This window comes from Rattus norvegicus, chromosome 7 (genome assembly GCF_036323735.1).
Source record: "Rattus norvegicus strain BN/NHsdMcwi chromosome 7, GRCr8, whole genome shotgun sequence".
In the NCBI taxonomy this organism is placed as follows: domain Eukaryota; kingdom Metazoa; phylum Chordata; class Mammalia; order Rodentia; family Muridae; genus Rattus; species Rattus norvegicus.
Window position 1 is genome coordinate 125,312,623 of NC_086025.1, and position 17,907 is coordinate 125,330,529.

The window sequence follows — 17,907 nt, forward strand, 5'->3', positions numbered from 1 at the left end:
GGTCTGGATGTAATGTATGAGAGAATACATGTTAACAAAAAAATATATGGTTTGATAAGATCAATCTAGAAACACTAGCTCAGCACAGGGAGGGGTCAGGTCCTGCTGATACCCCTAGAAAGCTGAGAAAGGACAAAGGCCTTTGTTTTGCTAGTTGTGTTGGAAATCTTCCCTCCTGGGGACCAAAGTGATTTTCCATTCCTTTGTCCCCATCCTGTTCCTCCTGTTTGTATCCTGCCACAGTTAGTACTTAGGCATTTAAAGGCAATGGTAAATATACAGAGCCACAATCATGATATGAATACACATATGTGCATTTATAATCACATGCATAATGTGCATATAGTACACATGAATAAATTGTATAAGGTTATTGATATTTTATTATAAGTGAAATAGAAAATGTTGTATTAGTCTCCCAAACTAATGCTAATTCTATTGATTACAAACTATGCTGCCACTATATAATGTAAAAATAAGAAAAAAGTGTTTGAACAGGTGTAAAGATACATCAATCTTGTGTGAAGAGGATTTTGTCGCATTTCATTGACTCTGCCCAAGTTTAAAAACTCACCTGACGGAATTAGTTGACATAAAAATGTTTTTCTTATTCTTTTCCTGTTTAGAGTTTACATGGCACAGAAGATATGGTCATGGAGGTAAGTTTTAAATACCTTGTGTGTGTGTGTGTGTGTGTGTGTGTGTGTGTGTGTGTGTGTGTGTGTAATGATATTTGATTTCTGCTTTAAGCTATGATCACTCTAAACTTGACGGTTATTACTATTACTATTGTTGGGTCACTTAGAAATTCTGTAAGGTACTTTATTTCTTAGATAACAGAACAGCTTGCTTGATTGTTGAAAGGCAGTCAAGCATGTGCTTGCATGCACACACACACACACACACACACACACCAGGTTTAGGCAGATGAAACAATTAATTCAAAGTGGTCTCCATTTGTCTTACATACTTTGTAACAGTGCAATGTTTTGGACCCCTCAGACCTCCCAGGGACTAAACCACCAACCAAAGAGTGTGCATGGATGGGTCCATGGCTACAACTACATATGTAGCAGAGGATGGCCTTATCTGGCATCAATGGGAGGGGAGGTCCTTGGTCCTGTGAAGGCTTGATGCCACAGAGAAGGGCACTGCTAAAGGCAGGAGCCATGAGTGGGTGGGTGAGCACCCTCTTAGAGGCAAAAGGAAGGAGGGATGGAATTCAGGGTTTGTGGAGGGGAGACCAGGAAGGGGGACAACATTTGAAATGTAAATGAAATAACACATTAATAATTTTTAAAAAAAGATTAAAATGCTTAACTTTTTTTTTTTGCAAGCCTCTTGTTTGCTTTGAGAGAGAAAACTCAAATTAGTCCATGTGGAAACTTAAGATTCAGTGCAGGTCCGAGCCAACAGACGCTATAAAAATTTCCTGTTTAGATGTAGTGAATTGAATGTAGCAACCAGTCCTGCTGGTCTGAGTCTCCTGTTTTTGCTGAAGTAGAGAGGTGGAGCAAAGAAGACCAATGTGGATCTGCCTCTCCAGCAGCAACTCACTGGCTAAGCTTGTGGGATTTGCATAAATTAGTGAACTTCTGTGAGCTTCTGTTTTCAATATGCAAAAGTCACCAGGTTTCTTACTGCGAGACCCCCTCTTGGAAAATACAGTGAATGCAGCTGGCATTGTGACTGATGGACCGTGTGCCCAGTGACTTTGAACCTACTGAAACCACTGCAAAATGACAGAATACAAAGTCAGGAAGGACTGCTGAGCATCCAGTGTGACAACCTCCATGGCAAACCCAAAGGATGCCATTCGCTCTGAGATTTTTCACTCGTCGGTTTAAAGAACAGAAGGACAAGGAATTCTTAGTCCAAATCCTGTCAAAGCCATTTCCCTCCTACGTTGTGAGCTGGCAATCACTACATGTAGGCTTCATAAAGATCAGTGACTAGACTCCGAGAACCTTATCCTAAGTAGGGAATATGAAAAGATAGCAATTTTTGAAAAAAAATGGAATTTGTATTAAAGGAATTATTTCATAGCTCAATATGTGTTTAATGATGGATGGTGTAGATAAGGAATCCTGAAGGATTTGAACATGTAGAAATGGTGCAAATTCTAAATAAACAGAGTGACTGATAACAGTTTTAGAAAGAAGAAAGGGTGGAAGGAAGGAAAGAAAAAGAAAGAAAGAAAGAAAGAAAGAAGGAAAGAAAGAGAGAAAGAGAAAAGAATAAACACTTCCAATTTCTATTGAATATTAGCGGGAATTTTATTAGAAAGTATTTTATTGTCAAATAAGCCATTGGAAACCCTGCTGTAGAGTTAAGTGTAATGGTTTATTTTTAATTGCACTCAAGATTTATAGTACTAAAAAAAGTAAGTGCAGACATTTCTTTGCACTGACATAATAAAACACCTCTAGCTGAGTCACTAAGAGCATACATTTATTTTTTTTCACATCCCTGGAAAATAGAACCCAAACTCAAGGTGTTAGCGGAAAATAGTCCCTTAGAACTGGCAGAATCCTGGCCTCCTTCAGCGGCCGTTGGCCCCATATGGTCCTATGATTGTGAAGGCCGAATGCCAGTGTCTACCTTCAGCTGCTTCTGACTTCTCCCTGTGTCTCTGCAGACAGCCTTCCCTGTGGGCGTGCCAAAGTCTCGCCTTTCGCAAGGTGCGTCTCTGAGGAGAGACATAATATAGACATACGTTCATCTACCTGATAGCCAGTAAGGACCTCATCTATGTCAAACTTAAACCTGTGACTCTTCACTTCAGGTGGAGTGCTAAGATTGCCCAACAAACACTGCATTTCCTTACACACACACACACACACACACACACACACACACACACACACACCCGTCATATCATAGGGCGCCTTACTCCTCATACCTCTAAACTACTGTGCATCTGACGTTGACATGTTAGATATGGTTTGTATTATGTAGAGAGATTAGAAATGATGAGAAGGCAGTCCCATGGGCTCCCCTATATTCTCTGCTCCCTGCTCATATCTGCACCGGTGCTGTGCTGCCATTTGTAGGGCTTGCCACACCCTCTTGTGCTCTGGTGCAGTAGACCTGTCTCCTATGGCCCATTTAACCTGTTGTCACAGAAAACGTCCCTTTTCTCTCTCCCTGTAGTCAACTTCTCCCTCTATGTTTATCACTATCAACACATGTATGTTCCATATTGTGAGAGAATAGTGACACATGCCTTTTATACCAGCATTTGAGAGGCAGAGGCAGGTAGATATCCAAGACAAGTCTGGTCTACATAGAGAGTTTCAGGACACCCATGCTTACATAGAGAGACCCTATCTTAACAAACCAATGAATAATAACTAATAATAATAATAATAATAATAATAATAATAAATGTTATTTTTAAACTCTATGCTTAACTTTCATGTATTTCATCTTCTTCACACCAATATAACAAAAACTTTCTTTCCTATGCTTGTTCTTTTCAATCCACTGATATATCTTCTATGAATATAGCAAGCTTCAACAAAAAATTGCCTCTTGGCCACCTATGATGTACAAGTAGTGAATGCAGTGAGCCATTTTCTACCTTTCCCTGCAGTGCACAGCCGGCTGTCACTATTCAAAGTGAAGAGGGAGTCTCTCTCTCTCTCTCTCTCTCTCTCTCTCTCTCTCTCTCTCTCTCTCTCTGTGTGTGTGTGTGTGTCTGTCTGTCTCTGTCTCTGTCTGTCTCTCTCTCTGTCTCTCTCTCTGTCTCTCTCTGTCTCTCTCTCTGTCTTTCCCTCCCTCCCTCTTTCTCTCCCTCTCCCTCTCTCTCTTCTCCCCTCTCTCTCATCATCTCCCCTCCCCTCCCCTCTCTCCTTCCTTCCCCTTCCTCTGCCCTCCCTCTCACCTCCCCTTTCCCTTATGTCTTCCCTCTCTCTCTCATCTATCTCTTTTTAAAACAAAGAAATCTTTCCCTGATTCCTCTGGAAGAAATGTCATGGCCCTAGGTAGTCTGGATCTTCTCCATCTACAATAAACTTTACACTTAAGGTACATTCAGATGTAAAGTAGCCTGGGAATATTCCCAGCCATGTCTAAAAATTGAAGAAACGACTCTAGGTCCAAAGGGTTTATAAAGTTCTGATGGACACTCCCTATTGTGTAAAGCCAAGCAAAACTTTAGTCTACATAACCAAATCTGCTAATCCAATCTTCTCCATCCTTTTAAAAACTGGACTAATGGAAGAACTCCCGGTATCACATTGTTAGGGATGTAAATTAGTGCTATGTCACTTCTTACCCATCACTCTAAGTGATGGAGGTTCCAGAGGATTTAAAACCCAAGTCCTAACATCTTGATTCTCTCAGTGAAAATAGGGCCAATACTGTCTAGACGTTTGTGCTAAGCAAAGTAACTTTTGCTGCATGTAGATAGTTGATCGACTTCCAAGAAAGCGTTAACCACTCTCACTCAGTTCCATAATAAGAAATATTATAAATGTGATAAAAATTGTAATAGACTTTTCAATTTGATGCCATTACTTTATTTCCTAATAGATTTTTCTTAGACTCATCTGAAAACATACTTATGCAAAACTTCTGTTTAATAACAGACTCAGATGACATATTTCAGAATGAAAAATAGAGTTTATTTCAAGACAGTTATAAAAAGGACTAAAAATAACTCTCAAGCACAAACTGCAATCTTACTTTCAGTTTCTGGAAATAAAACCAAGTAGCAAGATTACAGAGAACCATCTCTACCTGGGAAAAGTGTGAGGACCCAATTTTAGTTCATGCCATGATTGATTATGTGCTCTATGAACATGAGAAGCCCACTCAAGGAGAAGCCATAGCATTTGATTGTCTTTCATCTGCAAATTTTACTTCACATAAGTATGTGTGATCTTTTTTTTCTTATCAACATTTTTAATCATATTTGATAAGGTAATCACTTCCCTGGTAGAGTTATGATAGCTACACTATATATTAGAAAAGGAATTTTTATTAAAACGAGGTTATATTAAGAAAAACACAGATTAAAAAAAGTGTTAATTAAGTGTTCCTGTGACCTAAGATGCCCCACCTCTCAACTCTATAAAACTTCCATACATCTAAAACTCTAACCTGCATCCTCCTACCGCTAGACTATCAGGAGACAGAGACGCTCTTTCCTGAAGGGGAGTGTAAATCTGCTTTAATGGGTCCTGTTCTGAATCTAAGGTTGTGTTACCGATCCATGGAAGACCTTTTCTCTTGGTGTGCATGTGCACACACCTGTGAATTAGGGGTACATGAAGTGACCACATGGGTGACAGGTTATGAGGCTGCTGAGCACGACAACTGTAGGCAGAGACTGGATGCACCAAGTGCTGTTCTTCAGGGCCACTTTCCGTTCCCTCATAAAACATTCAGAATCGTTTTTTAAGCCCCAGAGGGGATCTACTCATTGACTCAAGGAAGAAAATTCTAGAAATATAAGCACCATATGTTCATTAAACAGTATACATCTATCCTGGAAATGAGAAAACTAAAGTATTTTAAATGTAATTTTTCCTTATGAAGATTAATTTAACTTCATTATTTTATTCCACTAAGGTTTCATAGTCTGTCCCTGTAGAAGGCAGAAGCTACTGGGGGATTGGAAAATGAACACACATGCTTTGTGCAAATTGTTGCCATTAAGAAAAAATAAATTGCTCTGTTTGAACTATACGACTTTAGCCACAAATTTAAGATTTACATAAACTCTTTGCAGAATTGCCTTTCAACTATATATAATACATTATATATTCTCATAGATATATAAATAAAATACATTAGAAAAGGTAGGGGTCTACGACTGTTAGTGGGTAATTTATTTTTCAGACAGGATCTCATTGGTTGTTGTTAGAGAAGACAAAATCCATTGTGCCTCTTGACTTAAATCATCTATTCGGAAGCAATCTCAGAGCCCCAATTGGACATCTCTAGTTAACACATGAAGCTTCTGGGAAAGGATCATACCAGATCAAGTTGTTGTCCCAAGAGATAGCATGGGACCCACAAACAACCCAGGTTATTGCCAAGACTGTTGGTTTTTCTTCACAACCTGACTGCAAGTCCCTAATCCTGAAGACAGCACCTATATAATTCATTGAACACAGAAAAGTCAAGCTGATGCCTATCTTAAGCTACACTACAGACTAGGAGGGTACTTGGCATGCTGGCAAAGGAAAAAAAAAACACAAAACCAGCTACAAACCCTCCAATCTACAGTGGTGACCTGCCTTCAAGATACACTGGTACAATGGTGACACAAAGGCTGTGGGAATACCAATCAATATCTGATCAGACTCAAGGCCACACCATGAAGTGAATATGTCAACCCTGCTTGGGTGGCCAAGAAAGACCCTGAGACTAGATCAACCAGGGACCTAGGAGACAACCAAATACTTCTGTTCTACAAAGGAACATAGCAATAAAATGGCTTCTAACAACATCATGCCATACTGATAGGTCAGTGCCTTGCTCTGCCATCATCAGAGAAGCTTCCTCCTGCAGCAGATGGGAATGGATACAGAGATGTACCCCTAGACAATATGGAGAGAGAGAGAGAGACCTTGGGACACTCGGTCATAAATGGGATGTCTCCATCAAAAGCCTTTCCTTGGAGGCTCAAGGAACTCTGCAGAAGAGCAACTAGGAAGAGAGTAAGAGCCGGTGGGAGTGGAAGACACTAAGGAAACGGGGTCTTCAAGGCACAGCATGATTACCAAACTCATGGACACTCCAAGGTTACAGCATTTCGCACACGACCTGCACAAACCACTCTAAGGCAGATCTCATGCCCAGCAGTAGATGGTCAACACGAAAACCTCAGGCATACTCCGAGGTCCTTTGTCTTACAGTATTGAGTCAGGGCATTTTTCCCATTTGTTTATTTTATAATTATCATTAATTAATTGATGAATTATTTAATTACTTTTACTTTCAGGTCCTTTGCATATATTTGTAGCTTCTTATTATTTGTGTTTTGGAATTCCTTGCATGTGAACGCATATGTCTTTGAGATTATATCTGTTTCTTGTGCTTTTTTATTTTGGCTCCTTTTCTTTGTTTTCCCTTATAGTATATTGGTTTATTTTGTATTATTTTGTCTTATTTTATTTTGTTATTATTTCTTAGATACTTATTTGTTTTCAAAGGAAAGAGAGAAAGTGTGTGGATCTGGATGGAAAAAGGATGGGGAGGAAACTGAGAGGAGGGGATACAGATTTATTGTATGAAAAATACTTTTTAAATAGAGGGGGAAGGGTGAGAGGGAAGATTCTAGCATAATGAACATCATTACAATACCAACACTTCGGAGGTAGAGTCAGAAAAATGTGGAGTATGACGTCAGCTTGGGCTTCATGAGAGCATCTTAAGTAAACAAAACCAGAAACAAAAACAAAACAATGACAACACAAGGCGGAGTTTGCATCTATCTGAGCCATCCCAGTGACCTCAGGGAAGACTTCCCCTCCTTTCTAAGAACACGGCTCACTACTGATTCATTTGGAACATTCGGCTCTTAGCTGTGTACAGACGCTGCTGACATACAAGTAACTCCCACCTCTTCAACCTTCCCTAGGGTGCCATTTGTTCTTCCCTCCAGAGAGGATGGACTCACAGAAAATTGCTTCCCAAACTGGGTACAGCGTTGGGTTTCAAGCCAGTTCACAACTCCCTTACTTGCAGTGTGTGCATATGCTGTCCCAAGTGATGCTGGGTATGCATCCCGGTCATGTGTTTAAGAAAAAAATTAAAAAGAGGATAACTCCCCCCGGAGCATTCAGAAATTCACTTATTGATTAATTCCTACTTTCTAAAGTCTTAAGCAACTTCACATTCTAGACCACTAAGCAGCTGCCTAGCAGGCTATAGTGGTTAAAGAAGTCACCTGTCTCCAAGTCCTGACAGGGTGGTTAGACAGAAGGTTGCATCAAATATCAAAGCAAAGCAGGTATTTTAAGTCCCAAGTAAAGAGCCATCGGTCCACTAAAGGGAATGATTTAAAACAGGAGGATGGGTGAGAGCCTTCTGAAGGAATTTCTACCATGGCTGGGCCACAAATATACAAATTTATTAGGAAAAGCAGGATGACGGTTTCAAAAAGTAGAGGCATAAGTGGTGTGTGTGTGTGTGTGTGTGTGTGTGTGTGTGTGTGTGTGTGTGTGTGTGTGTGTGTAAGGAGCCGTAAGCAGATAACTGGCACATGGTACATTTAGGGGAACCATGAGAGTCAGGCAAAAAAAAAAAAGAGGCACTTTTGATGCAACTAAAATTTCTTTGAGTTACAAGGGTATACACTGTAAAAAACATCTTGTTTTTGTTTCAGTTTCTGAGGAGGATAAAGGATTTGGACCCATTTTTGAAGAGCAACCAATCAATACCATTTACCCAGAAGAGTCACTGGAAGGCAAAGTGTCGCTCAACTGCCGGGCACGGGCAAGCCCATTTCCGGTTTACAAGTAATGCATCCCATCTACCACTCTGCTTAGACTGGAGGGGTAGGGCCAAGAGTACAGGTGTCATTTGTGATCTCAGGTCTATAGAGAAATCTTCAAGACAAGTCTATAAGGTCCATGAACATCAATCCAAACACTGGAGTACATACTACTGGAAATGCTATATGATATTTATCTTAAATTTTCTTAAATATATGTAAGAATTTACTTATTCAGTGATGATACATGTAAATTTGATATCATCTAATGCTTCAGAACAAGCAAATGTTATGTAAAAGCATTAAGTAACAACATTTGAAGATAAAATAATTCTGTATTCACTATCCTAGTTAACTCAAATCTTGAGTGACCAATGATTTCTATATTAACTACATTCAAAGTTCACATAGACAGTTCCAGAAAGTGTTACCCTTTTCCGTGATCGTAAATCTCTCTCGCTGACAACACAGAAGTTTCCTGCATTGCTAGGATTGAACCCAGATGCTCGGCAAACACTTGACCACTGACCTGTATTTCCAGCACATGAAAAAATGTGTCTTAAACATATCTACCTTCTGAACAGTGCGAGAGCCCCTTCATATTCCTGGGTTATTTCTTTGTGCTATCATATAAACTTTATAAAGAATAAAAATGGGTTTCTGTGCTACAGAGAGTTTATAAAACTGCGCCAACAATTTAATCTTATTCAAAGACTAAAATTTAACCAAATGCCAGTGAATTTGAATTTCTTTTCTGAAGTGTTTCCATGGGAGAGGAGGGGACCCCACAAATGATTGATGGGAAAATGGGACTTTAGCAGACGATTATCACCTGATTGAATTGAAGGCTGCCAATTGATAATTAATTTTCGATAGTAGGCATTCTTCCTATAAATAGCTTTCTATTATTATAAAAAGCTATTATAGGGAAAAATAATCTCTTTCTCACCACTTAATTCTAATGATGCTCATTCTCTCCTGCCTCTGGCTATAATTACAAAATCACTCCAGAAGTAAAATATGAATTTAGGTGTAAAAATCACAATCCTGACATTATTTTTATGGCTTCAATTTCATGCACGGGGGGACGACATAAATTACAAATAGTACATTTGTTCTAAAAAAAAAATTAACTGCAATGGCCTCTGCACACGGTCACAGACATGGGCTGGCATCGGTGATTGTGGAGGAAATTTATCTACAGAGAATTTCACAAGAAAGGAGGCTAAATACTAAATTTACAGTGGCTTGCCCGTGTAAGCACAGACGCCTGACCAAAGCACAGGTGCAATGATTTCTAAAGATGGTGTGTAAATCTCAAGCCGATTTCAGTGATACAGATTCTGTGATACTGTCCTCGCCAGCAGTCTCCAGACTGGCTGGGAGGCGACCTATCAGCAGGCGCTGGGCTCTGTGTCTCTAGGATCGCAGCACTTGCAGGAGTATGGGTGGGCCTTCTCCACACGGAGGCAGTATGAATGAAATGTAATTTGGCAAACCAACTCCACCCAACAGGTTTTAGTCAAACTAAAACCCCAGGCTGAGCTGGCTGGGCTGTCCGTATATTAATATAGGGAGCTGGGGGAGCCGAGTAGATGCTTAATCCTGACAAAGGCAGCTGCCTCTGACTGTAATATGAAAGCTTACGGGGGAAGAGAAGAGGGGAGACTTGTTTCGTGGTAGAAAGAAGGATTTTCAAATGTAGTGAATTACAGAAGGTACTACACGGCCCCCAGTAACCACTCACGGTATCCTTCACACAGTAGCCTGTTATTTGTAGCAGGTTCTGTGATGATGGGTTATTCGTGGTGGCATCCTGAAACGTAAGAGGCACAACGAGAAACTTTCCTTGCCGCTCACCAGCCTTGACGCACTTTTCCCCAGTCTCCACCTCCAAGGAGCAAGCTCTACAGTCAAAGCATATCTAAAGGCACAGTGGTCCTGGCACATGTTTCTGAAAAGAGACAATGAATTTATCTAGACACATCAAGGCATAGAATTATCTGATACCCTAAAACAACCGCAGCCACAGGAAGTCAAAGCAATTAACACAACTTGGACCCAATAAAGGAGGGGAGAATCCTGGCAATTGAAACCCTGTGCTGTGATCACTCCAAACCACTTCTACATGCCCAGGGCAAGAGTGGCCCTGATGATATCAAACCAAGTGGCTTGAGGTGATCACAGCAAACAAGAACGGGACACTGTGTGTTCTTGTTTTTGAAATTATCTTACTCCATGATAATTATAACTAGGAAATGTTCTAGTGATCTAACTTCCACACACGTTCTGAAGTCATGCATTTTTGCTATTATCCTCACCCGCATCACAACGTATTTGGCATCTGGAAACTAGCCACAGCTGCCCCCTGAACTTCAAGGTCAAGACGTCTGTCTGATGCTTTTCCTGGGACATTGCCTTAAGAGATGGACTCCGGCACAGCATGGCGTATTTGTAAAATGTTTAGTTACAATCACTGTAAGTGAAAATTCTTCTTATATGCCTTCTTCTTTCCAACTCACCCGGAAAAAGCAGAATTCCAATTTTTAATATTTTTCCCTCCCTAGAGTGGTGTCTTTAGCCACGGTATTCTTCATTGACACTGTTACATAGAAAATGTGGAAGAAAATGTTTTCAACAAAAGTTGCCTCTCAGTAATGTGAAAGGGAACCACTGTTGGCACATCTGGAATGAAGAAAATTTGAATTTACCAGTTTATTTATGGCTTGGTTTGAGACCCTAGTAGACTAATTTTAAACTGTGTGATCTCCCTCTAGTGGTAAAGGTGTGTTAATTGCGGACCAGACAGCCTGCCTCCTTTAGTTTCCTTGGAAAACTGCTGATACTTTGTATCTTAATTTTGCCAAAGATATGCTTTGATATTTTATACAATGTATCTAGATGCCCGTGAAACTGCCCAAGCAAAATATGGCTATCAAATATGCTCATGTCTGAATAAAGAAATCAATCTCAGTAATACCTGAAGTCAGTCAGGAATTAAAACTCAACAACACCTTTTTCTTCAGGATACTGCATTTAAGATGGGGAATGTGCCAGGAATTCACACTTACATTTTGGTACCTTAGCTAAATTATTATCCATGTTTCAAAATACTCAGAATCACAGATCATTAAGAAGTACCATCGATTGATGTCTGACCATCTCCCTTCACATGGAGCTGTATGTAAATTACTTCAGAGTGAAGTTAGCCCGATAGTCTCCAGGCTTCATGTGCTTCAGAGTAACGTTCATGTCCTTCTCTCAAGGTGGAGAATGAATAACGGGGACGTTGACCTGACGAACGATCGATACAGCATGGTCGGAGGGAACCTTGTTATCAATAACCCTGACAAACAGAAAGACGCAGGAATATACTACTGCTTGGCGTCCAACAACTACGGGATGGTCAGAAGCACCGAGGCCACCCTGAGCTTTGGGTGTAAGTAACTGTAACCTTTTTAAAGGGTGGATTTGTTTGAAATGAAGTTACACGTGTTTTAATTATTGCTCCAAATCTATATAAATTGTGTGTGAGGGTGTTGACTATGGGATGGTTAACTACACCAGGTGTTCTCTTCCCATAAAATCACTTCTCCTGGAGACATGGTTCAGAATCGAAGGGTTCTGGCCACCTCTACAGAAACACCGTGTTCTGTTGTCAACATCCACGTTGAGTGACTGACAGTTGCTTATAACTCCAGCGCCATAGAATCCGATGCCCTCCTCTGGCTTCCATGGGTAGAAAGCAAACACACACACACACACACACACACACACACACACACGCACACATACACACACGCATACATACGCACACACACAAAATATCACATGCATATACATTACACACATGCACACAAACATATACATCCACATAAACACACACACTCACACACATACACACATATACACACACACACACGCACACATACACACACGCATACATACGCACACACACAAAATATCACATGCATATACATTACACACATGCACACAAACATATACATCCACATAAACACACACACTCACACACATACACACACATACACACACACATGCACACATACACACACGCATACATACGCACACACACAAAATATCACATGCATATACATTACACACATGCACACAAACATATACATCCACATAAACACACACACTCACACACATACACACACACGCACACATACACACATGCATACATACGCACACACACAAAATATCATGTGCATATACATTCCGCACATGCACACAAACATATACATCCACATAAACACACACGCTCACACACACACACAATATCACATGTATATACATTACACACATGCACACAAACATCCACATCCACATAAAAACACACACACTTACACATACACAGGAACAAATAATATTAAAAAAAACCCTTGTCTCTGTGAATATGGATCCTCCTGCCTTATCATTCCAACCAAAGTCATGACTCTGTGTGATTTATTAAAGAAGTCGTGGCACCTGTGCGTTTATAGGTGGCAGGTTGTTGTTGGTGAGACAAGTATGGCACTTGGGAAGTTTTCAGTTAAAATATAGTAATTCTGTGTGACCAGCAAGACATATTAGTAAACCATAAAAGTTCAGCAAAAAGAGTAAAACAAGGGAACAGACTACTGACAAGAACATGCCAGAGAAGAAATGTAATGTATAGGAGAACGGGCTTTGGGTGGTAAGTGCAGCATAGGCAAAGGACTATGAGTTCTCCAAAGAAACCAGAACTACGCTCTGAAGAACCCTGAATGGTTCTCTGCAATCTAGCATCAGTGGGGTGATGCCAGTGTTCTCATTGAAGGCCCCATGGAGTGAGAATTAGTTATTGAGAAAGTTATCAAGATATACAGAGAACTGTATGTCGCTCCTCAGTGCCCCAGTCCTGAAAATATCTCTTCAGCATTTACTTTCTCTGGGCTGGGATCAGTTAAACTGTATTTTAGTTAGTCAATCATTTTAAATTTGAATTAAGTCATTTTTCTTACAGGGCCGAATAATGGTAAACATTTAAAAAAATACTTGCTATCATCAAAGTTGAGAGCTTGTTCTACAGGACAGCTCTACATTGAGAGGGGAACTGGATGTGATAATTAATCTCTGGTTTGTGATTTTAGGTCAAGATCTTGCTAGATACGTTACAGGATGAAAACAATGTTTTCACAAGTCATCACCAAGAGGAGTGAGATAAGTCAAGAAACAGTAATATTTAGACTAGTGTAGCTAAGAAAATTGTAGACAAAACACGTGGATCTTTTAAAAATTCAGTATTTCCATTTAAGTATTTTTTCAAAGAAAGGCGTTAGAAACAAAAATATTCTTCTGTCACCGGAATAGAATAGGATCTAGGAAAGTGAGTTTAAGATGGACTAGGGCGTTTGTGTTTCTGCTCTACAACCAGAGCAGAAACTATCAAATGAGCAGGTGAGGCTAGGATTTCAGGTGCCATTAGCCCATCAGGTCCAGGGATGAACCTTTAAGCCTTGCTCTGGAAAAAATATAACCTGGAGAGCACGCAGGATTCCAGAGGTAGGCAGCATGTTAAGGGGAGTAAAACGTAAGTATTCTAGTATGGGTGTGGATCACAAACAATGCAAAAGAGAGTCAGAAATGAACTAGGAACAATATTAGTAAGACAGATGAAGAAATGAAGTACTTCAGAATGAAGAAATCAAGCAAGATGAGAATGTTAAACACAACACACAGAGGAAAATGAGTTTAGAAAAGAAATAAACACAATTTAAAGGATCAGAGATTGATCACCTTTCCATTATCCAACCGGGGTCTTTTCACAGAGTGTCTGAGCAGCCACCGGAAGGGATACCTGTGTATGTTTCCTCGCTTGCTCCGGAAGCTCCCCGGCTTTGCCTGATCTCACTGTATTACTGTAAGATTACACTTAACAAATGTCTCTTTCTCTTGAGCAGAGTGAACATTTCCCTTTTCCCTTTTGAAATCAGATCTTGACCCCTTTCCTCCTGAGGATCGTCCTGAAGTGAAGGTGAAGGAAGGGAAGGGCATGGTGCTTCTCTGCGACCCTCCCTACCACTTCCCAGGTAACTGCAACTGCGGAATGAAATAGTTTGAGTGTTCTAGGAACGTTAATACACTAATAACTACTCAATTCATTTAACAGTCATGGCCAACTCATTCATTTAAATTGACTCATTATTTGCATTTGTTGTGTGAGCTTTCCCTGCGGAGACAAACAACATATACTCGCCACAGAGAGGACATTCGTTGAAGAAAGGATTCCACTGGAGACTAGCTTGCCGAGCCAATGAGTTTCACTGGGATTACTTACAGGAGCATGAAAAGGAGTTATTTTTCATAAACATGGCCAATTTAAGAACAACTACACCACTGGAGAAAATGTCTCTCCTCCAGCAGCCCCTACCTAACTTCCTGTCATATAATGTCAGGGTGGGACCGTATGAACCCTTCCTCCAGAACAGTGACAACGTTCAATCAGACATCATGCAGCTAAACAAGGTCACTGAGAATTGAGCAGTACTGTGGCTAAGTCATACCCAGAAGTCCACATTCACAACAGGATCAGTTTGTCCTCATCACTTGAGGTGGTTGTAAACACTTTCCTACTTGGTCACTTGGCCCTAATCCTAAGGGATTCTAGTCATTTCCGTTTATAGACAGTACATATGTTGGTCTGTGCCCTCATTAAAGGTCCCATCATGTAAGAGAAGTTATGACAGATTCTGCAGAAGCTAGGTTAAACATTCAGAAATATAGCAGTAATGAGGCATGATGCATGGCCAATCAGGTTTTTTAATTTGGTATGTGTAATATACTGTGAACTATAAGCTCTAGAAATGGATGAAGACATGATCAATTATTAATGTCTTTGGAGTTACTGGCCTATGAGAGCAACCGTACACTCCAGAAAAGGAACCAAATTAAAATTCACATGTTAAAATTCCAACTTGGAATACATATACCTTTTCTTTTCTATGGTGACACCAAAGGCTACTGTGCTGTACACCCATAGGACTGTCTTCAGTTGTTATGTTTATCTCCTTACAGTGGAATAAATGTTTTATGCTCTTTCTATATTAAGTGTGATTTAAAGCATTTCCATAGAAAATGAAACACAATGCTCTATTGTAAGTAATTATGTGTGGGATACACTGAATTCATGTGTATTCACAGACATATACACATACGATCACATACAAAATTATATACACATATTACATGTAAGTTCCATGTACGTGCAATTTTATATGCATATATGAAAATGACATCTGTAGCTCTGATAACTTCTAACGTACTGGTAATTTCCTCTGCACTGCAAGAAAGGGGATTAATTAGTAATCATGGGAGGGGCATATTTGTACTGTTGCACCAGCCTTGGTGGGAGAACAAGCTTTTGCTTGAGGAACTGCTGAAACCATGAGGAAATATCTCCCCCCTCTTCCCAGTATTCCCCACGAACAAGGCAATAGCAGCACAGTGACTCCCTTTGCCTGTTTAACGCTGGATGAGCTTGGTGTTTAAGGAAACCTCTTGTGAGCACTTTTGCTCAATAGGCACTGCCCAGTCCACAGGACACACCAGGGAACAGAGGAATAAAAGCTGCCAGCCCTCAGAGATCGTCTGCTGGTACACACATACAATCAATGAGAGGCATGCTTAAGAGACACTGAATGATAGAGAGAGAAGGAAACAGGAAAGGGTTGAGGATAATTTAGATTTTAGAAAGGTCTCTGGTAAGAAGGGGATGTTGACTAAAATGGGAAAGAACTGAAGGAAGTAAGAGTATAAGCATCTGAGAGGGCATTCCAGGGAGGTTAGGGCACAAGATCAGGGGCTGAGGTTAGACCATGGGTGCAAAGCAAGTGAGAGAAGGCAAGATAAAGGTAACAGGGTTTCAGAAGCTGGGCTGTGGAGCACCTTATCAATGCATGCAAGGCACCCATGTGCTTCTACTTCAGTGACATTTATACTCAGAATGTTGAGCAGAAGAACTATATGACACCAATGGTTACTTTTTAAAGGAGGATCAGAACAGTGGTTCTCAACCTGTGAACCGTGACCCCTTTGGAGGGATGTCAAACACCCCTTTCATGGAGTCACATATCAAATATCCAGCATATCAGATATTTATATTACAATTCATAAGCATAGAAAAATTATGAAGTAGCAATGAGTATAATTTTATGATTGGGGGTCACCACAACATGAAGAACTGCATTAGAGGTCGCAGCATTGGGAAGGCTGAGGACCACTGGGATAGAGGAAGGTAGAATTTGACCGAGGGACACAGCATTTAGTGGTCCAAGTAGTAAACAGAAGTCTGAGGTCTCATGAAGTGTATTTTCTATAAAGAGAACATACTAAATTCTGCACTTAATTCAAGGTACATTTTAGGGAAGTTTACATTTATTTTAAAGAAGGCAACAAGAGGACTGTCTAGTTGACTTTACAAGGTCAATCCGCAACTCAAAACCATTCAACTGAGGGAGTCATTTGCTTCTTCAACCTGAGAACACTAAGTTGACATAATACAAGGAAATGTCATGAACAGAATAAAACCTTCAAAGTTCTTCATCTCTATCACCAAGTAATTAGCTCCATGGTACACTCCACCAGCTTACTTGATCCTTCAGTCGATATATCTTCAATCTACGCCATCAGTCTCCCGTCATCCTTGATCCATATAAGTGAATGGTCTATGCTTTGTGACTTACAACTTCATTGAGCTGAGAGTGCAAAGGAATATGCTGTAGGAGTCTGGTTCTATGTGAGTGTTATTTACGGACCCATTTGTGTCTGTCAAGCAGTATTCTGGTAGTGATGCCCTGAGAACGAGTCCTCATTATGTCAACTAAATAATTTCTGCATTTAAAATGAAGGGTAGATTTATTATCCTCCGTGCTGACTTCTTTGAAGATTTTCTTAGGAATTTCACACTTAACAGTGATGTTGAGAATGGTATGTTGGATATATAATCGCAATAGATTATTACTAACGTCAATAAAGCATGCCTAACTAGCATTAACACATCATTACTATTAAGTGCAACTTACTACACTAAATAATTTTAGTTTCTCTCTCTTTCTCTCTCTCTCTCTCTCTCTCTCTCTCTCTCTCTCTCTCTCTCACACACACACACACACACACACACACACACACACAGAGGAGAGAGAGAGAGAGAGAGAGAGAGAGAGAGAGATCCAAAAGGCCATATTCCATATGTCATAGTCCATTTCCTCTGAATTGAGTGCTCTGTGGCTTTCCCCGGGGGAAAACTTTTTGACCCAAACTAGGCTCCTCATTTAAAAGTAGTCAAAGGTTCTGGTTCAGTACTAATGTTTCTTCAATTTGATAATACTGTTTAAAAGGGAACCGTCCAACTCAAAGCCTATGTTCAACAAATATCCGAAGAGTGAGGGAGATACAGTGCAAAAGAGCAAATAATTCTT

The 17,907-nt window shown here is 40.2% G+C and overlaps 1 protein-coding gene across 15 annotated transcripts in view; it reads left to right on the forward strand.

Annotated features, from left to right (window-relative positions):
* The window catches only part of Cntn1 (contactin 1), a 297,760-nt gene that overhangs the window by 169,985 nt on the left and 109,868 nt on the right, over positions 1-17,907 (forward strand). For all 15 annotated transcript variants that reach the window (XM_017594616.3, XM_008765659.4, XM_063262899.1 and 12 more), the window contains 4 exon segments: positions 627-659; positions 8,342-8,474; positions 11,716-11,888; positions 14,425-14,520. In XM_017594616.3, coding sequence (XP_017450105.1) covers positions 627-659; positions 8,342-8,474; positions 11,716-11,888; positions 14,425-14,520 — 435 coding nt within the window.